General features: G+C 38.5%; 1 protein-coding gene across 1 annotated transcript in view; it reads left to right on the plus strand.

Annotated features, from left to right (window-relative positions):
• The first annotated feature begins 3,059 nt into the window (after positions 1-3,059).
• Positions 3,060-24,474, plus strand: part of LOC121032407 (uncharacterized) — a 57,256-nt gene continuing 35,841 nt past the window's right edge. Inside the window, exons 1-4 of the mRNA XM_040478435.1 lie at positions 3,060-3,079; positions 9,299-9,648; positions 10,160-10,390; positions 10,518-10,678. Coding sequence (XP_040334369.1) covers positions 3,060-3,079; positions 9,299-9,648; positions 10,160-10,390; positions 10,518-10,636 — 720 coding nt within the window. The 3' untranslated portion in view covers positions 10,637-10,678. The remainder of the gene's footprint in view (positions 3,080-9,298; positions 9,649-10,159; positions 10,391-10,517; positions 10,679-24,474) is intronic.

Below are 24,474 nucleotides of genomic sequence, written 5' to 3' on the forward strand. Positions count from 1 at the left end.
AAATTTTTTTAATGTTTATTCATTTTTGAGAGAGAGAGAGAGAGAGATTGTGAGCGAGCAGGGGAGTGGCAGAGGGAGAGGCAGGCGCAGAATCCAAAGCAGGCTCCAGGCTCTGACCTGTCAGCACAGAGCCCAACATGGGGCTCAAACCCACGAGCTGTGAGATCATGACCTGAGCCAAAGTCGGCCGCTTAACCGACTGAGCCACCTGGGTGCCCCTACTGTTGTTGTTGTTGTTTTTTTTAAGTTTTATTTATTTAAGTAATTGCAACACCCAACATGGGGCTTGAACTCAGGAGCCCGAGATCAAGAGTTGCCTGCTCTTCCAACTAAGCCAGTCAGTTAACTGTTACTGTTATTTATTTTTTTATTACTGTTATTTTTAAGTGAATAAATATTTAAACATTTATTTTATTTTAGTTTAGTTTAGTTTAGTTTTTTGATTTAAATCCAAGTTAGTAACGTAAAGTGTAATAATGATTTCAGGAATAAAATTTAGTGACTCATCACTTGCATATAGCACCCAGTGCTCATCCCAACAAGTGTCCTTAATGCCCCTCACCCATTTAGCCCATCCCCCCACCCAATACCCTGCCAGAAACCCTGTTTGTTCTCTGTATTTAAGAGTCTCTTGAAGCACCTGAGTGGCTCAGTTGGTTAAGTGTCCAACTTCAGCTCAGATCTTGATCTCATGGCTTGTGAGTTTGAGCCCCGCATCAGGCTCTGTGCTGACAACTCAGAGCCTGGAGCCTGCTTCGGATTCTTTGTCTCCTTCTCTCTCTGCCCCTCCCCCACTCGTGCTCTGTCTCTTTGTCTCTCAAAAAAAAAAAAATAAATAAACATTAAAAAAAAAAAAGGGTCTCGGGGCGCCTGGGTGGCGCAGTCGGTTAAGCGTCCGACTTCAGCCAGGTCACGATCTCGCGGTCCGTGAGTTCGAGCCCCGCGTCGGGCTCTGGGCTGATGGCTCAGAGCCTGGAGCCTGTTTCCGATTCTGTGTCTCCCTCTCTCTCTGCCCCTCCCCTGTTCATGCTCTGTCTCTCTCTGTCCCAAAAATAAATAAACGTTGAAAAAAAAAAAGGGTCTCTTATGGTTTGTCTCCCTCTCTGTTTTTATATTACTTTTGCTTCCCTTCCCTTATGTTCATCTGTTTTGTTTTTTAAATTCCACATATGAGTGAAATCATATGATATCTGTCTTTCTCTGACTTATTTTGCTTAGTATAATACACTCCCGTTCCATCCACTTTGTTGCAAATGGCAATATTTCATTCTTTTTCATCTCCAAGAAATATTCCATTGTATGTATATATATCACATCTTCTTTATCCATTCATCAGTTGATGGACATTTAGGCTCTTTCCATACTTGGCTATTGTTGATGGTGCTGCTGTAAATTTTGGGGTGCATGTGCCCCTTCGAATCAGCATTCCTGTATCCTTTGGATACTACTAGCAATTGCCTAGTAGTGCAATTGCTAAGTCGTAGGATAGTTATATTTTTAATTTTTTGAGGAACTTCGATACTTTTTTCCAGACTGGCTGCACTAGTTTGCATTCCCACCAACAGTGCCAGAGGGTTCCTCTTTCCTCGCCAACATCTGTTGTTGCCTGAGTTGTTAATTTTAGCCATTCTTACAGATGTGAGGTGATATCTCATCGTGGTTTTGATTTGTATTTCCCTGATGAGGAGTGATGTTGAGCATTTTTTCATGTGTCTGTTAGCCATCTGTAAGTCTTCTTTGGAAAAGTATATGTTCGTGTCTTCTGCCCATTTCTTCACTGAATTATTTGTTTTTTTGGGTGTTGAATTTTATAAGTTCTTTATAGATTTGGATACTAACCCTTTATCTGAAATATCATTTACAAATTTCTTCTCCCATTCTGTCAGTTGCCTTTTAGTTTTGCTGATTGTTTCTTTTGCTGTGCAGAAGCTTTTTATCTTGATGAGGTCCCAATAGTTCATTTTTGCTTTTGTTTCCTTTGCCACTGGAGACATGTCAAGTAAGAAGTTGCTGCAGCCAAGGTCAGAAAGGTTGTTGCCTGTTTTCTCCTGTAGGATTTTGATGGCTTCTTGTCTTACATTTAGGTCTTTCATCCATTTTGAGTTTATTTTTGTGTATGGGGTAAGAAAGTGGTCCAGGTTTATTCTTCTGGATGTTACTGTCCAGTTCTCCCATCACCATATGCTAAAGAGACTATCAATATTCTTTTTGCTTTGTCAAAGACTAGTTGACAATTCAGTTGCGGGTCCACTTCTGGGTTCTCTATTCTGTTCCATTGATCTATGTGTCTATTTTTATGTCAATAACATACTGTCTTGATGACCACAGCTTTGTAATATAGGCTAAAGTCTGGGATTGTGATGCCTCCAGCTTTGGTTTTCTTTTTCAGGATTGCTTTGGCTATTTGGGGTCTTTTCTGGTTCCATACAAATTTTAGAGTTGTTCTAACTCTGGGAAGAATACTGGTACAATTTTGATTTGGATTATATTGAATGTGTAGATTGCTTTGGATAGTATTGGCATTTTAACAATATTTGTTCTTCCAATCCATGAGCATGGAATGTTTTTCCATTTCTTTGTGTCTTCTTCAATTTCTTTCATAAACTTTCCATAGTTTTCAGTATATAGATTTTTCACCTCTTTGATTAGGTTTATTCCTAGGTATCTTATGGTTTTCGTGCAGTTGTAAATAGGATTGATTCCTTGATTTCTCTTTCTGTTCCTTCATTATTGGTGTGTAGAAATGCAACTGATTTATATACACTGATTTTATGTCTTGCAATGTGGCTGAATTCATGGATCAGTTCTAGCTCAGTTTTTGGTGGAGTCTTTTGGGGTTTCCACAGAGTATCATGTCTGCAAAGAGTGAAAGTTTGACTTCACCCTTACTGATTTGGATGCCTCTTATTCCTTTGTGTTGTCTGATTGTTGAGGCTAGGACTTCCAACAGAATGTTGAATAACAGTGGTGAGAGTGGACATCCTTGTGTTCCTGACCTTAGGGAGAAAGAATTCAGGTTTTTTCCATTGAGGATGATATTATACGTGGGTCTTTCGAATATGGCCTTTATAATCTTGAGGTATGATCCTTCTATCCCTACTTTCTGGAGGGTTTTTATCCAGAGAGTATGTTGTATTTTGTCAAATGTCTTTTTCTGCATCTATTGTGAGGATCATGTAGTTCTTATCCTTTCTTTTATTAATGGGATGTATCACATTGATTTGCAGGTATTGAACCAGCCATGCAGCTCAGGGATGAATCCCACTTGACTGTGGTGGATAATTTTTCCCCCCTACCTCCCATCCCCTGGTAACCCCCATTTTATTCTACGTTTCTACCAGTTCAGCTTTTTTAGGTTCCGGGTGTAAGTGATATCATACAGTATCTGTCTTCCTTTTTCTGGTTTATCTCACTAAGCATAATGTCCTCCAGCTCAATCCATGTTGTTCTGAATGGCAGGATTTCCTCCTTTCTATTGGCTGAATAATGTTCCATTGTGTACATGTGTACGTGTGTACGAGTGTGTGTGTGTGTGTGTGTGTGTGTGTGTGTGTGTGTGTGTATCACATCTTCTTTATCCATTCATTCTTTGATAGTCACTTAGGTTGTTTCCATATTTTGCCTGCTATAAATAATGCTTCAATAAATGGAAGTGCAGATAAATACCTTTACAAATTGCTGTTCTCATTTCCTTTGGGTAAATACCCAGAATTGCTGGATCATGTGGTAGTTGTAGTTTTAATTTTTTTCAGGAACCTCCATACTGTTTTCCATGGTGGCTGCAACAGTTCACATTCCCACCACCAGTGCACGAGGGCTCTCTTTTCTTCACATTATCACCAATGCTTATTTTCTTTTGTCTTTTTGATGGTAGCCATTTTTAAAATTATTATTTTTTGAGAGAAAGAGGGAGAGAGAGCATACACATGTGAGCTGTGGTGGCAGAGGGAAAGGGAGAGAGAAAATCCTAAGCAGGTTCCACACCCAGCTCAGAGATTGATCCTATGACCTGGATATCATGACCTAAGCCAAAATCAAGAGTCAGACGTTTAACTGACTGAGCTGCATAGGTGCTTAATGATAGCCATTTTAACAGGTGTAAGGAGATAGCTCATTGTTCCTTTTTAAAGATTTTATTTTTAAGTAATTTCTGCATCCAATGTGGGGCTCATGAATTGTTCTCCCTTCATCTGTGCTAATAGTCCCTGCTCTGATATTTACTTTGACAGTATAGCCACTCCAGTTTTCTGTAAGCACTATTTGCATGCAATATCTCTTTCCACCATTGTACTTTTAGTATCCCTCTATCTTCATCTTTAAAATGGGTTTCTGAGGTGCCTGGGTGGCTCAGTTGGTTAAGAGTGTGGCTCTTGATTTCAGCTCAGGTCATGATCTCACAGTTTGTGAGATTGAGCCCCATGTCGGGCTCCTCACTGACAACGTGGAGCCTGCTTGGGATAATCTCTCTCTCTCTCTCTCTCTCTGCCTCTCCCCCCTTGTGCTCGCTTTCTCCTTCGAAATAAATAAAATGAAAAAATAAAATGGTTTTCTTTTAGACAGTATATAGTTGGATCTTTTAAAAAAAAACTTTTGCTTTTTATCAATTACATTTATTTATGTTTAATATAAATGATCTAAATGTATGTAACTTTAATAGTTATCAACCATGTGGTCCAGGTTCAGATATGTCAGTTGAGACCTAGAATTTGTGACCCAGAAACAATTTCAAAATTACAAGTTTCCATTTCAATTTTTTCAGCTATCCTAAGGGGGACACACAGACTACAGCAATCCTTCTCAAAATTTTCCTTCATTTTTCTTTCTACTTTACTCACAAAGTAGGACTCTTCACACTTCTTTCTTTTCGACTCTTCGGAAGACTGTTCCTAAAAGTATCTTCAAAAGGTATCTTCAAAAGGTATTTCTGACACCTTTCTTGGAGGGTAAAGTAGAGGATGAAATTGAGTGGGCAAAACCAGAGTCCTCTTTGGTCCGTAGAAGGAAAGAAACATCTGGGAACAGTCATACATCAATATATTTTGTCTAGTCGTGCTCTCCCATGGTTAGTCTCATGGCTACAAAGAGATGGCCACTATCTAAATTTCCCACGTGCGTTCATTCTCTCTTTTCACAATCCAGTCCCTTCCTTGCCTATTTTGTCAGCCTCTGCTGTGTGGGAGAGGGTATAATTCCCCTCAGCATTTAATCCTCCACTCTCTCCAGACAGTGTCTTTAGTAGGGAAAGGAAAAGAGAGCACAGAGGTATAAGCATTCATTCATTCATTCAACAAAGATTTACTGAGTACCTACTATGTGTGAGGTGCTCTTTGGAGTGTGTTCTGGTAAGCAAGTCAGACAAGATGCCTGCCCTTGTGATACTCACCTCCTAGCAAAAGAGACACACAATTAACAAACAAAACGTATACGTTCAGATGATCCTTACGGGCCATGAAGAAAATCAAGCAGAGAAGGGGAAGGAGAGCAGTTGGCAGCAGGGTCAGAGCTGTTTTTTGCAGGGCAGTCCAAGGACTGAATGATGTAAGGGAGTGAGCTGTGAGAATGTGTGGGGGAGATTTTCTGGGCAGGGACAAGCAAGCGAGGTAGAAAAAGCTAGGTGGATACAAGAGGCTAGGGTGACTTGGGCACTATCAGCAAAAGGGAGAGTGGAGATAGGGAGATGAGGTTAGGGAAGTGGCCAGGCACTTTCATTCAGTATCCTGAATTTCATTTCCTGAATTGATCAGGATAAAATTCTAGAGCAGAGCTGTCCAAGACATGTGTGAACTATATGTGTAATTTTAAGCTTTCTAATAGCCATGTTAAAAGAAATAAAAAGAAATGGGTGTAATTAATATTTATAGTGTATTTCTAAACCAAATATACCTAAAATTAAATCATATAAAATATGTAATCAATATAAAAACTTTATTACTGAGATATTATGCATTCTTTTTTAAGTTTATTTATTTAGAGAGAGACAGAGAAAGCTTGAACAGGGGAGGGGTGGGGGGGGATCCCAAGCAGGCTCTGAATGGTCAGCCTACATACATGGGGCTCAGACTCACAAAACTATAAGATCTTGACCTGAGCCTAAATCAAGAGTTGGATGCTTAGCCAACTGAGCCACCGAAAGTGCCCCGAGATATTCTGCATTCTTTTTTCTTACTAAATGCAATGGACTCAGTGCTTGTATTCCCCTCCCCCAAATTCATATGTTGAAATTCTGACTCTTAACGAGATGGTATGTGGGGTAGGGCCTCTGGGAGGTGATTAGCTTATAAGGATGGAGCCCTCACCAATGGGACTAGTGCTCCTATTTTATTTTTATTTATTTATTATTTTTGAGAGAGAGAGACAGAGAGAGAGCACATGTGAGGGCACACACAGGCATGTGGGCGGGGGAGGGGTAAAGGGAGAGGGAGAATCTTCAGCAGGGTCCACGTCCAGTGCTTAGCCTGATGCAGAGCTCCATCTCACCACTGTGAGATTGTGACCTGAGCTGAAACCAAGAGTTGGATGCTTAACCAATGAGCCACCCCAGCTCCTTGGGATTAGTGCCCTTCTAAAAGAGGTCTCAGAGAGCTCCCATGCCCCTTCTACCATGTGTGGACACGTTAAAACAGCTGTCTTTGAACCAGGAAGTGACTTTTCACCAGACACCAAATCTGCCTATACCTTGATACTGGACTTCCCAGCCTCCAGAACAATGAGGAAGAAATGTTTATTACTTAAGCCCCCCAGTCTGTGGTACTTTGCTATAGCAGCCTGAACAGACTAAGGCACTAAATTTTTGTATTTAGCAGTTACAGTCACAATTCAATTTGGATGCTAAGTTTTCATCCAAAACACTTCATCTATATTTAGACTTCATAAAAAGTATAGCTGAAAAAGTAGATTGAAATATCCAAGTTTTTCCCAATATAGAAGTTCTTCAATAACTGAATCAGTCATCAAGTTTTCAAATTAAAATTAAATTAAATAATACCAAAAATTCAGTTCTTCAGCAGTGTTTGCCACATTCCAAGGGCTCAGAAGCCACATAAGCCTGATAGATGTCATATTGGATAACACATGTGGTTAGCGGGCATCAATAACTGCAATGACCTCTCACTCCATATTTCTCCACAGAGCAGCCAGAGTGATCATTGAAAAATGGAAATCAGTTCACATTGTCCCTGCTTAGAAACTCTAGTGGCTTCCTATGACATTTAGTAAATCCCAATGACTCAAGTGGGGCATCCACTTTGAGGCAGATGAAGAGCTTCTGTATTTATCAATCCTTCTTCTTGAAATCCCATTACAATGACAGTAAAGAAGTACAAGAGGAAATGAATCCATGAGTGAAATAAGAGGTGGAGGAGCAGGGCTGTATCAGCAATGTAGTTTTGGTGAATTTCCCGAAGATTGAAGGTAAATGTGATCTTATCGATTGGTAAAGCAGAGAAGAAGGAGCCATAACTCTTAGCACACAAGAGGCTGCAGGGAACAACAGAGATGCTTTCCATAGCATCTCAGCTACTTAAATGATGAGCTACAAAGACCCGGAGTGGGAGGAGGCACAAGTTCAAGGGAACTGATGGAAAACAGTGAGTGGAAAGGATGTGTGGGTTTGTTGTTCCTCTTCTTCTCCCCCAACTTTGTGCATATTTTGGCAGTGTCCTAAGTAGTGGCTATAGAGAAATTCTTCTAAAGAAATCATGTTATGTCCTTGGATAGGAGCAGTTGGAAAGCCTAGAGCAGAACCTTACTTTGGCATGGGGGTGAGAGAGGAAGTCTTCCTTCCCACCAGTTGACAGTCAGCTTGCACACATAGATCATGTAATCAGCATTTTCATTTTGGAAAGGGACTGGTGATAGAAAACAACCCAAGTAATTCATCTGGCTCCTCATATTCGTCAACACAAAAGGACAACCATGGGCCAGAAGAGAGTTGTGCAAAATCTCAGGACCAAAATGAATAAGAATTCACCCTAGAAGAAACAGAAATTGTTCATGGGATAGCAGTGAACTTTAAAAAAAGTTGAAATTAATATTCTCAGAGAAATTTGAGGAGACAGCGCATCTATAAAATATTAATAGATGACTCTAACAACCCCAAATATTTAATAAGTGTTAGAAATGTAACTCTAAAATGAAAATCTCAACAGAAAGGCTAGAGGAAAAACATCAAAGGACTCTCCCAGAATGTAAAACAAGAGAACAAAAGAGAAAAGTTGAGACAGAGATGACCCATAAAGAAGAGCCAACATACATCTAATAGGTGTTTCAGATTAAAAGTAAAGAAAAAGTAGATCTCCCAGAGCCAAAGATCCATGTCTTCACCCAGTACTAATCCATATGAATGAAGAGCGACCTGTATCTAGTCATATCTTGGAGAAACTTCACAAGCCCAAAGACAAGACTCTTAAAAAGATTTCAAAGGAAAAAAAAAATGAAGAGTTGAGAAATGTACTGGCATCACACTTCTCATCAGTTATGCTTTATACTAGAACACAAGGAATAATGCTTTAAAAATTCTGAGGGACAATGATTTTGAGCTTAGAGTTTTATAGCCAGCCAAATTAACATGTAAGTGGGGAGCAAAGCAAAGATTTTTTTTTTTTTTATGTCCAAGGACTTAAGAAATTTATCACCTACAGACCACTCCTAAAACAACTGCCTAAGGAGGTGTTACAGCAAAATGAAATAGGAATCTAAGAAATAGGAAGATAATCAGTTTGCAGGAATTGGGCAATTAAAGGAAATCCTTGAGCGCTAGTTGTGTAATAGGCTTAAAACATGTGAAGAAACTGCATCATTTTAGAATGGGTAAAGGTATATTACAGCATTACATTAAAAAAAATGTTCCATTTTTCCTTCAAGAGCTACAAGTTTAGTGACGACATCACCTTTGCTACTGGGATGGCTCTATTTGAGCCTACCATGAATATGTTATATTATCAGCACAAGGGAGATAATTCTTGAGAATTAATTTACAGACAATAAATGGAAAACATAACTAACATTAGAGAACAGAATATGTTATAACCTCTGCCAATGAGAAGTAATGCCCATTGAGAGGGCAGAAACACAACGGAAAGTAAGTGAAGGGGGTTGAGTGTCTCGCCTTACCCAGAATAACACTGAGAAACACTGAAGGTGGGGCTGGAGGGGCTGAGCAGGGCGAACAGGTGAGAGACATTGAGCCCACGGGCACAGGGATGAGGGGTAATCCGGGTGGAACGCCCGGGAAAATGGTTGGGGACTGCAGCGAACGTGTGTGGGGGTGGGGGTTGAGCAGAACCGGCTGAGCGTAAAGAGTGGGCGTATGGGCGGAGCCTAGTAGGGTACTAGTAGAGTACTGCGCGGAAGGGGCGGGGCAGGGGCGGGGCAGGGGCGGGGCGGAGCCGGTGGGGAGGTCTCCCCTGTGGCCCCGGACGCCTGCGCAAATCAGCCCTCTGGAAGCTCCAGCCGTCGGGCCGAGCTTCACGTCTTCTCGCGCTTGCTGTCTCCTCAGCCTCCAGTCGCTTCGCTTCACCGGACGCCATGCCCCGCCTGCTCATTCTTCGCCTACTTCCCCGCCGCCGTGTGACCCAATTGGGGCTCCAACCCGGCCGCCGCCTGGCCCGCTCGGAGTCCCGCCGCCGCCAGCACCCCAAGTCGTCTGTGGTGAGTGGCGGCCCACGCCTCACGGCGGCGGGGGCGGGCGAGGGGCGCGCAGCTGGGGCGGGAGCGCCGCGACGGACGGGGATGAGCGGGGGACGTCGGTGACGGGCGGCCGTTGGCGGTCGGGGGAGGCCTCGGGGAGTGCGCAGAGAGCACGGGCAGAGCCGTCGTTGCGCCGCGCGGTGTCCGTCGCCGTCGAACGTCGTCTCGCCGGCTGCTTGCCCGCCAACGCGGGGAATCCTGGGCAGCACCTGCGATCCAGGGTGCAGCGGTCGGAAAGGTGGGGAGGTGGGGAAGGGGGGGGGGGGGGGGGGGGGGCGGAAGAAGAAAGAGGTGTTTGCTTCTCAGGTTGAAGCTGGGTCATCTAGGAAAGGAAGTCCTGTTTCAGGCCTCGTCAGGCCCGCGTCACAGAACAGCCACACTCGTCGGCAGGTGGACGCGGATCTTGCTCGGCCGCGAGGGACTGGCCCGGGGAGCCGCAGGCATTAACAGCGCTTTTCGTCTTCTCTCCCAGGACAGCGCCGTTGTGCTCGTGATGGTTTTTGCGACCTTCTTAGCACCGAGCGGGTATGTGCTGAGCAATCTGAGCGACCTCAGAAGAGCGTAGGTGGAAGAAGCTGTGGAGCTGCGTTAACATCCGAGGAGCTTTCAGAAAAAGCGGTGGCTTGCTTAAAGGAGGAAAAGCGTTTAGCTGGGCTGACGCTGCAGCCATTGTGGGTATTCAGTTCACAACCGTGTGTTTTTGGTAAATATTTTGCAGTTTTTTAGTACTGTGCGTAACATGCAGATGAGTTTGTAGACTCATTTCCAAATGTTGAATAAAGTTGAAGCATTCATGCACGGTATGTGATCTCAGATTATTTTCTTGACAGTGAAAGCTGATGAGAATTTCATGATGAAAAATAGAATAAGAAGAACGGCAAAAGAAGGTCAGGGATGGCGGCGGTCACGCCATCAAATGTATTTTATGGGAGTGAATGCACGTATCTAGCGGCATCAACATTAAAAGATTAGATATGTAGCAGTAAGTAATGTAAGTTAAATGATTCTTCTTACTATTTTTAATGTTCCATTGGTACTTCCCCCTTCATTTATTTATTTTAATTTTTATTTATTTTTAAAATGTTTTTAAAGAGAGAGAGTGGGGGAGGGGCAGAGAGAGGGAGAGAGAGAATCCTGAGCAGGCTCCAGGCTCCTGGCTCCTCATGGAGTATCATCTTGTGAACCGTGAGATCATGACCTGAGTGAAATTAAGAGTTGGATGTTCAACTGACTGAGCCATGCACCCTGATTTTATTTTTATTTAGACAGCATGAGCAGGGGGAAAGGAGCAGAGGAAGAGAGAGAGAATCTTAGGCAGGCTCCATTCTCAGCATGGAGTTTGACATGGGGCTGGATCCCACAACCGTGGGATCCTGACATGAACCAAAATCAACTGTTGGATACTCAACCCACTGAGCCACCCAGCCCTGGTACTGCCCCTTTTAGTAGTGAGATCCAGACTTTACTTTCCACTGGGATAAATACAACTTTTTATTAATTTGTCTTAAGTTTGCCTCTACAGCCTGGGATTTAGTAATTATCTTTGTACTTTATTTGTATCTCTCCTTATTTATGGATTTTGTTATTTTCTGTAAGTCAGGTTTGAAGAACCATATATACATTTGTTTGAATTTTAGCTCACTCTGCCAATTATTGTGACTGTGGGCAACAGATCTAAACTCTGAGACTGTTTCCTTGTCTATGTATGTAATGGGAACTTAAAATTGGTCTCTTGAAGGGATATTGTGGGGGAATAAATCGCTGAACAAAGATAAGACACATTCTAGCATAGTGCCTGAAACAGAGTAATCAATAGATAGAAGTTATTAAGAGAATATATGTTTACTAATATTCATTCAGCAAGTATTGCATTTGTTGATGTGCCAGGTATTGTCCAAGGTCAATGAACCGAAAATAGATCTCTGCCTTTGTAGGACATGGAGGACTTGCATTCTAATTACTTCAATATTGTACTTGCATTTTGAAATTTATATTGGTGTGTTAGATTTCTCCAGAGAAACTGCGACAATTTGTGTGTGTATGTGTGTGTGTATGTGTGTGTGTGTGTGTGTGTGTGTGTGTATATATATATATATATATATATATATATATATATATATATATATATATATAGGGAGAGGGTGAGAGATTGATTAATTGATTTGAAGGAATTGGTTCACAGCTGTGGAAGCTAGCAAGTCCAAAATCTGCAAGGTAGAGAGTCTCTGGCCAGCTGGAGACTCAGGAAAGAGTTGCAGTTTGAGTCTGCAGTCAGTCGCTGGTGAAATTGAACTCTCAGGAAAAGTCAGTATTTGTCTTAAGGCCTTCAATTGCTTGGATGTGGCTTACACACATTATAGAGGGCAATCTGCTTTAGTCAACGTCTGCTGAGCTACATGTTAATCCTGTCCAAAAATTACCTTCACAGAAATATCGAGAATAGCATTTGGCCAAATACCTGGGTACTGTGGCCTAGCTAACACAAAATTAAACTGTCACAATTGGGTAAAATAATTTTTCAGAGGGAAACCATGAAAAGGGTGTGATACTTTTAAAATTTAAAGGTATGAGTACAGTGGCTTATTGAAATCTTACCCACTTAAGTTTACATTCTCTCTTCACTCGTGTCAAACCCACTCTTAGGCCCTTTAAAGAACTCTGGCCCATCAGGACACAGGCTCTGTTTCGGTTTCTTGTATTCACCAAGACCATGTTTGAACTTACTGCCCATTTTGAACTTACTTTTTTCTTTTCTGACTCTGATGATTTTGTGCTTAAGCTTCTGATACCTGCCTGTATACGTTACAGCTAATGACAGAAGACTGGTCTACCTTTGTCCTGGCTGGGGAAACTATTGAACTATAGGAATAACAGTCTTTTCCCTAGGGGCACTGGGGTGGCTTAGTTGGTTAAGCATCCAGCTTCAGCTCAGGTCATGATCTCATGGTTCGTGAGTTTGAGCTCTGCATCTGGCTCTGTGCTTACATTGCAGCGCCTGCTTAGGATTCTCTTTTTCTCTCTCTGCCCTTCCCCCACGTGTGCTTTCTCTCTCTCTCTCTCAAAATAAACTTCATTAAAAAAAAAAAAAAGGAGTCTCTTCTCTAGAACCCTAGCACCTATTTTCTGAACCATTTATTTGACATTATTCTCATGGAATAATGCTCAGTATTGGGAAGTGGTAGGTCATTTTGATGAGTGAACGCTATTGCCCTGTCACGTTATTTAACTTTCAATGCATGAAAGTGTCACATTTGTTATTTGGGGTAGTTATACTCTATAATAGTCACCATGAACACTGAATTAGTGAATCTGGAACCAATGCTCCTAGGAGAAATAACACGTTAGGTTCCTGTGAGCCTTGTCACAACATTTAAACACTATGTATGGGGTCCATTTTAAACAGGGAATTCATCTACAAAAAAGGACAAAATTATAAAAAAGTGAGACCAAATAGGCTATGGGAAGGACATTAATTTACAGTATTCCAGAATGAGAGCTGGAACAAGAAGGCAGAACTTGTCATTGTTCAACCTCAGCACTGCATGATTCAAATTTCTTGCCACTCTCTCTGTGAATGATGTGAAAGTGTTGCATTGATTTTGAGTTTGAAAATAATTTTAGTGAGTAGGAGAATTTGCAGACATGGAATCTACAAATAATGGGGATTAAGTGTTAAGAGGAGGTCTTGCTCTCATTTATGAATCATTTTGGAAATTCTTATTTTGATATTTTAAGAATTTGCAGGATGTTCTTTTGGGAAGAAGTAAGGCTGGAGAAACCATCCCTTGAGGTTGGATTTTTGAGGAATAGCTTTAAAAATGTGGGTTTGACTTGGAATAAATGAAGTAGTGCACTTCTTCACTTAAAATGAGATTTGATAATAAAGTAATGATCTTAGTGAAACTGACAGGGAAACTGCAAAAATTATAAAATATTTTGATAGTGATATCATTGGTGGATTAGAACTTTCACTGTCCATTTCCCAGATGAGTACTCTATTGGCCAACATCCAGTTGGATATAAAATTCTGGCATCTGATACAGTTAACTCATTAGTGGGTATGTATAATGCCTGTCTGTCTCATCTCCACCACCAGATTTAAAATTCCTTGAGGTAGAGTGACATATAATATTTTTAATCTTTAGGTGTAGCATAGTGGATAAGTCAAAATATTTAATCAGAAGACTGAAATTGCTCCTTCCTATAACCAGGTACTTAGTGAGCCTCTATTATGTATGGAAGATAGTTCCTATCTTGTTTTTTCCAGTGCATAACTCAATGCCTGGCACATATTCTGAGCTTTTTGTTTGTTTGTTTGTTTGTTTGTTTGTTTTTTGTATACCAGTTGAGTGGTTAAACTGCTGGTAAGACAAATAGGTTCATCTCACTTGCCAAATTCATCTTTTCTAGTAATGGCTGTAGTGCTATGTTGAGGAAGATTATAAAAGAAATGAAATAACTTCAATCAGCGGTGTAAATAAAATGTATCATCTATGTTGACTGAGCAGATCAATTTTTCCTTGATAATTTTTGGCAAAGAAATTCATAGAAATTGTACATTAGGCAAGGGCTTATGAATTGTGTAATATTTTAATTTATAAGCATGATGAACACAGTAATTTTTAAGCATGATAAAATATTTGTGACAAATATTCTGAGATTCTTAGAAGAAAGGTTGATAATTATGAAATATTTCTATTTAGAAGGATAAGGAGTGAGTTATTTTTCAATACAGGAAACATTTTTCTGAAAAGTTCCATTTATTTTTAAAGTTCTGTTGCTATGGCAAGTTGCCGAATTTGGGTAAATCACTTGACTTCTAGAATCCTGTTTCCTTTTCTGTAAAATTAACAGGTTGACCTAGACCAGGAATTTTTAGCTTTTTGCTTTACTCAGATCAATACATAATTATTGAAGTATTTTGTGGCTTACCATGTGAACAGGGCATTTGGTTTTTTTTTAATGGTAACCTGAGTTAGTAAGAATTACATTTTATAAATCAAATATTATTTAAAAGTATATAAGATTTAATAATAAGTATATAAAATCGATCCTATTTATAATTTATCCATAAACAAGTGCATACAATATGATGTTTGGGTAGGCCTTTCAGTGGGGAAAATCACTTCTCAAATGTCATCTACGTTATGTCAGCCTTCACTCTACTCAGCTTTATCACTACATTGTTCCCACCACACCTTTACTTGGCATTAGTTAGATTTCCACTCGATTCTTCTCTATTAGGACCTTGCAATTTTTTCTTTTTTACTTACCCAGCCTTTCCACCTTGTCTACTTTCATTTAAGTGTTCTATTGCCAATACCTTTAACTTATTTGCCATTTTATTTTATTTTATTTTATTTTATTTTATTTTATTTTATTTTATTTTATTTATTTTATTTTATTTTATTTTTTATTTTATTTTATTTTATTTTTGTTCATTGTACTCTTCAAAATACAAACCATGGATCAGTCATAGTCCCTCAATTTTGGCTTGGGCAAGTGCCGCAGAGGAAATCATAGAATCACACGGTTAGTGCTATTAGAAATTCATTGTTTCCATACTCATAATCCCACAATGCTGCCTAAAATTTTTTCTCTTTTCCTTTACTTTTCAGGGTAGTGACTAATTTAAATCTCGCATATGTGAACTTTTTATTCTATTAGCTCTCTACCCAATTTTAGCAGACTACCTCATTTTCTAATTCACAGAGAAAGTTGAAACTGTTCCTTAATTGTTGCCCCCCCTCCATCTACAAATGTAACAGAATTCTCCCCATCTTTCCTCTTAGTGCAGAGAAGGGGAATTACTGTTCTAAGGCTGAATCCCTTTGCCTGTGCTTTGGGTCCTACATCCTTCCTCTGGGATATAAAGCTCTAGAAGTTGTCTAAATTTGATTTCTTACTCTATTGATTCTATCTCAGATAATTTAAATATGCTCAGCTTCCAGCCTTTAAAATAGAAGAAAAGGCCCTAAGATCCCTCTTTTAACATAAGTGTCCAAGTTTTTGGTAGCTTTATTGTGATACTTGCTTTATCGTGGTGGTCTGGAATTAAAGCCAAAATATACTGATGTTAGCCTGTAATTGAAAATCTATTTCTGTTCCTATCATTCCATTGATACTGCTATCGTAAGTCAGTGGTTTTGTCACTAAATCTCGTAGACAGTTTTTAGTCCTTATCTTTTTGCAGTATTTGATATTATTTAGTCTGCTTTTGAAATACAGGCATACATCAGAGATAGATACTAGGGGTTTGGTTCCAGACCATCACAATAAAGTGAGTCAAATGAATTTTCTGATTTCCTGGCTCATATAAAATTTATGTTTACACTTCACTGTAGTTTATTAAGTGTTCAATAGTATTACATCTTAAAAAACAGTGTACATAATTTAAAAAATACTGCAGAAAAAAAAGCTAACTATCATCTCAACTCTCAGCAAGTCAAAATCTGTTGGCGAGGAGGATCTTGCCTCAGGTATTGAATGGCTGCTGACCAGGGTGCTGGTTGCTGAAGTTTACAGTGGCAGGAGCAATTTCTAAAAAGACAACACTGCAGTTTGCCCCAATGATTGGCGCTTCCTTTCATGATTTCTCTGTAGTATGTGATGCTGTTTGACAGCATTTTGCTCACAGTGGAGCAATTCTTTCAAAATTGGAGTCATTCTTCTCTAACCCTGCCACTGCTTTATCAATGAAGTTTATGTAATAGTCTTGTTGTTGTCTTTTTAACAGTTTTCACAGCATCTTCACCCGCAGTAGATTCCATCTCAAGAAACTACTTTCTTTGCCTCTCCGTAAGAAACAACTCCTCATCTGTTAAAACGTCATCAAGAGTTGTAGCAATTCAGTCACATCTTCAGGTTCCACTTTTAATGCTAGTTCTCTTGCTATTTCCACCACATCTTCAGTTTCTTGTTCCACTGAAGTCTTGCACCCCTCAAAGTCATCCACCCCTCAAAGTCATCCATTAGGGTTGGAATCAACTTCACAACTCCTGTGAATGTTGATATTTGACCTCTTCCTGTGAATCATGAATGTTGTTAATGGCATCTAGAATAGTGAATACCTTCCAGAAGGTTTTCATATACTTTGCCCAGATTCATCAGAGGAATCACTATCTATGGCAACTGTAGCCTTGTGTTGTGTATTTATTAAATAATGACTTGAAAGTCAAAATTACTCCTTGATCCATGGGCTGCAGTATGGATGGGATATTCTGTTAGCAGGCATAAAAGCAGTAATCTCCTTGTACATCTCCATCCAAGCTGTGGGTGACCAGGGGCATTGTCAATGAGCTGTAATATTTTGAAAGGAATTTTTTTCTGAGCAATAATTCTTAACAGTGGGCTTAAAATACTCAGTAAACCATGCTATCATGCAGGCTTTGTTGAGCATAGGCAGAGTAGGCCTGAGATAGAAAGCCAAAATGTGGTTAACTCTCCATTAATTATGAATTAAGAGGGAATCAGAAGAATATGGTATGCTCTGAGGTGAGTCTAACTCTTAGAGACAAGTAGTTCTCAACTTACTCACCGTTCACTGGTTCCCCTTAATGGCTTCTACATCTGCTGCCAAATTTTGATTCATGGACACAATGTGTTTTGATTATAGCTAAGTGTATAAGCATACCTTGGAGATATTGTGGGTTTTGGTTCCAGACCACTACAATAAAGAGAGTCATTTTTTTTGGTTTCCTAGTGCATGTAAAAGTTATGTTAACATTACACTGTAGTCTGTTAAGTGTGCTATAGCATTATGTCTAAAAATACAGTGTATAAGCCTTAATTAAAAGATACGTGATTGTTAAAAAATACTAACCATCATTTAAGCTTTCAGTGAGTCATAATCTTTTGTTTGTGGAGGGTCTTGCTTCAATATCAATGGCTGCTGAATGATCAGAGTAGTGATTGATGAAGGTTAGGGTGGCTGTGGCAATTTCTTAAAATAAGACAACAGTGAAGTTTGCCTCACTGATTGACTCTTTCACAAGTGATTTCTCTGTAGCATGCAATGAGTAGTAATATTTTGAAATATTACTGAGTGGTAGAGCTCAACAGTGGGCTTAAAATATTTAGTAAACCATCTTGTAAACAAATGTACTGTCATACAGGTTTTGTTTCATTTATAGAATAGAGCATGGACAGAGTGGATTTATCATAATTCTTAAGTGCCCTAGGATTTTGAGAATGGTAAATGAGCATTGGCTTCAATTTAAAGTCACCAGGTCTATTAGTCCCTAACAAGGGAAGAGTCAGCCTATCCTTTGAAGCTTTGAAAGCTGTGAAAATTCCAGATGGCATGTTCTCCAATAGAAGGCTATTTAGTCTACCTTGAGAATCTTGTTTAGTGTAGTCACCTTCATAAATTATGTTAGCTAGATCTTTGGGATCTATCATTCAGAATAGAAGGAAAGATAAAGAGTTTCCCAGACAAACAAAAATTAAAGCAGTTCATGACCACTATACTAGCTCTGCAAGAAATATTAAAGGATACTTTTTGGGGAAAAAAGGACCAAAACCAGCAAAGACTAGAAAGGAACAGAGAACATCACCAGAAACACCAATTTTGTAGGTAACACAAAGGCACTAAATTAATATCTATCAATCAATAATCACACTGAATGTGAATGGACTGAATGCTCCAATCCAAAGTTATAGGCTATCAGAATGGATAAAAAAACAAGACCTATCTATATGCTCCTACAAGAGATTCATTTTAGAGCTAAAGACACCTGCATATTGAAAGTGAAGGAATGGTGAACCATCTATCATGCCAGGACGTCAAAAGAAAGTCAAAGAAGCCATACTTACATCAGACAAACTAGATTTTTAAACCAAAGACTGTAACAAGAGTTGAAAAAGGGCATTATGTCACAATTAAGGGGTCTATCCATTAAGAAGAGCTAACAATTGTAAATATTTATGCCCCCAATACAAGAGCATGCAAATATATAAACCAATTAATCACAAACATAAAGAAACTCATTGATAATAATACAATAATAGTTTGGGACTTTAACACCCCACTTACAGCATTGGACAGATCATCGACACAGGAAATCAACAAGGAAACAATGGCTTTGAATGACACGCTAGACTGGATGGATTTAACAGATCTATTCAGAACATTTCATCCTAAAGCAGCAGAATACACATTCTTCTCAAGTGCACATGGAACATTTTCCAGAATAGATTACATACTGGGTCACAAATCAGCCTCAACAAATACAAAAAGATTGGGATCATACCATGTTTATTTTCAGAACTACAACACTATAAAACTTGAAGAAAACCACAAGAAAAGATTAGCAAAGACCATAAATACATGGAGGTTAAAGAACATCTAAAAAATGAATGGGTTAACCAGGAAATTAAAGAAGAAATTAAAAAAAAATACATGGAAGCAAATGAAAACACAATAGTCCAAAACCTTTCAGATGCAGCAAAGGCAGTCCTAAGAGGTAAGTATATTGCAATACAAGTCTACATGAAGAAATAAGAAAAGTCTCAAATATACAACTCAACCTTATACCTAGTAGAGCTAGAAAAGGAACAGCAAATAAAACCTGAAGCCAAGAGAAGAAGGGAAATAATAAAGATAACACCAGAAGTAATACAGAAACAAACAAACCATATTAAGATCAATGAGACTAAGAGATTTTTTTAAAAGAATTAATAAATTTGATAACCCTCTCGCCAGACTTATCAAAAAGAAAAGAGAAAGGACCCTCAAAATAAAATCATGAATGAAAGAAAGATCACAACCAACACCAAAGAAATACAAACAATTACAAGTGAATATTGTGAAAAATTATAATCCAAAAAAAAAGGGAAATCAGGAAGAAATGAATGAATTCCTGCAAACTCACAAACTACCAAAACAAACAGGAAGAAATAGATAATTTGAACAGACACATAACCAGCAAAGAGATTGACTCAATCATCAAACATCTCCCAACAAACAAAAGTCCAGGGTTAGATGGCTTCCGAGGGGAATTCTCCCAGACATTTAAAGAAGAAGAGATAACACTGATTCTTCTCAAACTGTTCCAAGAAATAGAAATGGAAGGAAAACTTCAAAATTCATCCTATGAGACCAGCATTACCTTGATTCCAAAACCAGACAAAGACCCCACTATAAAAAGGAGAATTACAGGCCAATATCCCTGATGAACATGGATGCAACAATTCTCACCAAGATACTAGCAAATCAAATCCAACAGTACATTAAAAGAATCATTCACCACAATCAAGTGGTATTTATTCCTGAGCTGCAAGTGTGGTTCAATATTCACAAATCAGTCAATGTGATACACCACATTAATAAAAGAAAGGAAAATAACTATATGATCCTCTCAATAGATGCAGAAAAATAATTTTACAAAATACAGCATCCATTCTTGATAAAAACCCTCAACAAAGAAGGCATAGAGGCATACCTCAACATCATAAAGGCCATATATGAAAGATGCACAGCTAATATCCTCAAAGGAAAAAAACTAAGAGCTTTTCCTCCATAGTCACGAACAAGACAGGGATGTCCATTCTCACCATTACTATTTAACAGAACTGGAAGTCTTAGCCTCAGCAATCAGACAACAAAAAGAAACAAAAGGCATCCAAATTGGCAAGGAAGAAGTCAGATTTTCAGTATTCTCAGATGACATGATATTCTATATAGAAAACCCAAAAGACTCCACCAAAAATTTCTGGAAATGATACATGAGTTCAGCAAATAGGTACAAAATCAACTTGCAGAAATCTGTTGCATCTCTATACACCAATAATGAAGTAGCAGAAAGTGAAATCAAGGAATCAATTCCATTTACAATTGCACCAAAACCCATAAGATATCAAGGATAAACATAACCAAAGAGATAAAACATCTGTACTTTGAAAACCATAAAACACTTATGAATGAAATTGAAGATGGCACAAAGAAATGAAAAAACATTCCATGCTCATGGATTGGAAGAACAAACATTTTAAAAATGTCTATACTACAAAAGCAATCTACACATTTAATGCAATCTCTATTAAAACACCACCAGCGTTTTTCACAGAGCTCAAACAATCCCAAAATTTGTAAGGAACCACAAAAGTCCCCAAGTAGCCAAAGCAGTCTTGAAAAAGAAAAGCAAAGCTAGAGGCATCACAATTCCACACTTCAAGCTATATTACAAAGCTGTAGTCATCAAGACAGTATAGTACTGGCGACAGAAAAACAGACATACAGATCAATGTAATGGAGTAGAAAACCCAGAAATGGAGCTTCAACTATATGGTCAATTAGTCTTTCACAAAACGTGGGAAAAAATCCAATGGACAAAAGGCAGTCTCTTTAACAAATGGTGTTGGGAAAACTGGATGGCAACATGCAGAAGAATGAAACTGGACCACTTCCTTACACCATACACAAAAATAACCTCAAAATAGATGAAATACCTAAATGTGAGACAGAAAACCATCAAGAGAACATTGGCAGCAATTTCTGACCTTGGCCATAGCAACTTCTTACTATACACATTTCTGGAGGCAAGGAAAACAAAAGGAAAAATGAACTATTGGGACTTTATCAAGTTTCTGCATAATGAAAGGAACAATCAACAAAACTAAAAGGCAGCCTATGGATTGGGAGAATATATTTGCAAATGACATATCTGATAAAACGTTAGTATCCAAAATCTATAAAGAACTTATCAAACTCAACACCTAAAAAACAAATAATCTAGTGAAGAAATGGGCAGAAGACATGAATAGACATTTTTTGGAAAACATCCAGATGGCTAACAAACACATGAACAGATGCTCAACATCATTCATCATCAGGGAAATACAAATCAAAACCATGATGAGATATTACCTCATACCTGTTAGAATGGCTACAATTAACAATGCAAGAAACAAGTGTTGGTGAGGATGTGGAGAAAGGGAAGCCCTCTTGTACTGGTGGTGGGAATGCAAACTGGTGCAGCCACTCTGGAGAACAGTATGGAGGTTCTTAAAAAAGTTAAAAAGAGAACTGCCCTACCATCCAACAATTGCACTATTAGGTATTTACCCAACAGATACAAAAATATATATTTGAAGGGGTCACATGTTCTCTGATGTTTATAGTAGCATTATCAGCAATAGCCAAACTATGGGAAGAGCCCAAATGTCCATCAACTGATGAATAGATAAAGAAGATGTCGTATGTATATACAATGGGATATTACTCAGCCATCAAAAGGAATGAAATCTTACCATTTGCAATGATGTGGATGGAGCTAGATAGTATTATACTGAGCAAATTAAGGCATGCAGAGAAAGACAAATACCATATGATTTCACTTATATGTGGAGTTTTAAGAAATAAAACTGATGAACATACAGGAAGGAGAGAAAAGAGAGAGGAAATTAACCCATAAGAGACTTTTTATGATGGAGAACAAAATGAGGGTTGATGGAGGGAGTTGGGTGTGGGATGGGCTAAATGGGTGATGGGTATTAAGGAGGGCACTTGTGTTGAGTACAGGGTGTAATATGTAAGTGATGAATCACTAAATTCTACTCTTGCAAATAATATTATACTATATGTTAACTAACTAGAATTTAAATAAAAATTAGGAAAGAAAAAAAAGCCCCAAACAAAACAAAACAAAAAACCTTTCTCTGTATCAGCAATAAGGCTGTTTTGCTTTCTCATCATTCGTGTGTTTACTGAAGTAGCACTGTTAATTTTCTTCAAAAACTTTTCCTTTGCATTTGTAACTTGGCTACCTGGTGCAAGAAGCATAGCTTTTGGCCTATCTCAGCTTTCTTTTATTTTTTATTTTTTTAACGTTTATTTATTTTTTTGGGACAGAGAGAGACAGAGCATGAACGGGGGAGGGGCAGAGAGAGAGGGAGACACAGAATCAGAAACAGGCTCCAGGCTCTGAGCCATCAGCCCAGAGCCCGACGCGGGGCTCGAACTCACGGACCGCGAGATCGTGACCTGGCTGAAGTCGGACGCTTAACCGACTGCGCCACCCAGGCGCCCCCTATCTCAGCTTTCAATATGCCTTCCTCACTAAGTTAAATCATTTCTAGCTTTTGATATGAAGTGAGAGATGTGCAACTCTTCCTTTCACTTGAACACTTAGAACCCATTTTAGGGTTATTAACTGGCCTGATTTAAATACTGTTGTGTGTCAGAAAATAGGGAGGACCAAGAGAATGGGGAAGAGAAATGGGGGAAAAGCTAATCAGTGGAGCACACAACATTTATCGATTAACTTTTCCATCTTATATGGATATGGTTCATGGCACCCCAAAACAATTACAATAGTAACATCAAAGATCACTGATCATAGATGACCATAACAGATGTGATAATAATGAAAAAGTTTCAAATGTTGTGAGGATTACCAAAATATGGCACAGAAACACGAAGTGAGCAAATGCTTTGGAAAAATGGTGCTGATAGACTTGCTTGATGCAGGGTTGCCACAAACCTTCAGTTTATAAAAAAAATGCAGTATCTGAGAAAGCAAAATAACTTGAAGCACAGTAAAATGAGATGTGCCTATACTCTCCTCAATGGTATCACACAGTTATAGTATCACACACTTTTTATTTATCTCCTATCAATTTGATGTTCCTTCCTTTTTTAATTGAAATATAATTGACATATAACATATTAGTTTTAGTTGTACAACATAATGATTTAATATTGTATACTTTGTGAAATGATACCACAGTAAATATAGGTACCATTTATCACCATAAGAGTCATACATTTTTTTTCTTATGATGAGAAGTTTGAAGGTCTACTTTCTTAGCAACTTTCAAATACGCAATACAATATTATTGACTATGGTCACCATGCTATACATAATCTCCTCAAGACTTATTTACAGCTGGAATTTTGTACTCTGATCCTCTTTGCACATCCCTGCAACCGCCAATCCGTTTTCTGTGTCTATGAGTTTGTTTCATTTGTTTTTATATTTCACATAGAAGTGAAATCAATCAGTATTTGTTTTTGTCTGACTTATTTAACTTAGCATAATACCTTCAACCCTTAAAGTCCATCTATGTTGTCACATGCAAATAGCAAGATTTCACGTTTTTTTTTTAAAGTGTGAGTGGTATATTTATATATATATATATATATATATATATATATATATATATATACATATATATAATGTATTATATTATAACCACATCTCATAAGTATATATACCATATCTTCTTTATTCATTCATTCATCAGTGGACACTTAGGTTGTTTCCCTATCTTGGCTATTGTAAATAATGCTGCAATAAACATGGGAATTCATGTTTACTCCTTTATTTCTTGACATAGTGTTTTCATTTTCCTCAGATAAATGCTTAGAAGTGGAATTGCTGGATCATATGGTAGTTTTATTTGTAATTTTTTGAGGAACTGCCATGCTGTTTTCCATAGTGGCCACACCAATTTACATTCCCATCAATAGTGCACAAGGGTTCCTTTTCTTCACATCCTGGCCAATGCTTGTTATTTTTTGTTTTGTTTTGTTTTGATAATAGCCATTCTGACAGGTATGAGGTAATATCTCATTGTCGTGTTGATTTGCTTTTACCTGATTAGATATTGGGCATCTTTTCATGTAAGTGTTGGCCATCTGTATGTCTTCTTCGAAAAAATGTTCATTCAGATCCTCCATAGGTTTTTAATTGGATTGTTTGTTGTTATTGTTATTGAGTTGGATGAATTATTTATATATTTTGGATATTAACCCCTAATTTGAAGTATTGTTTATAATTATCTTCT

The sequence above is a fragment of the Herpailurus yagouaroundi genome, unplaced genomic scaffold, assembly GCF_014898765.1.
Source record: "Herpailurus yagouaroundi ecotype Mexico unplaced genomic scaffold, PumYag 141, whole genome shotgun sequence".
In the NCBI taxonomy this organism is placed as follows: Eukaryota; Metazoa; Chordata; class Mammalia; order Carnivora; family Felidae; genus Herpailurus; species Herpailurus yagouaroundi.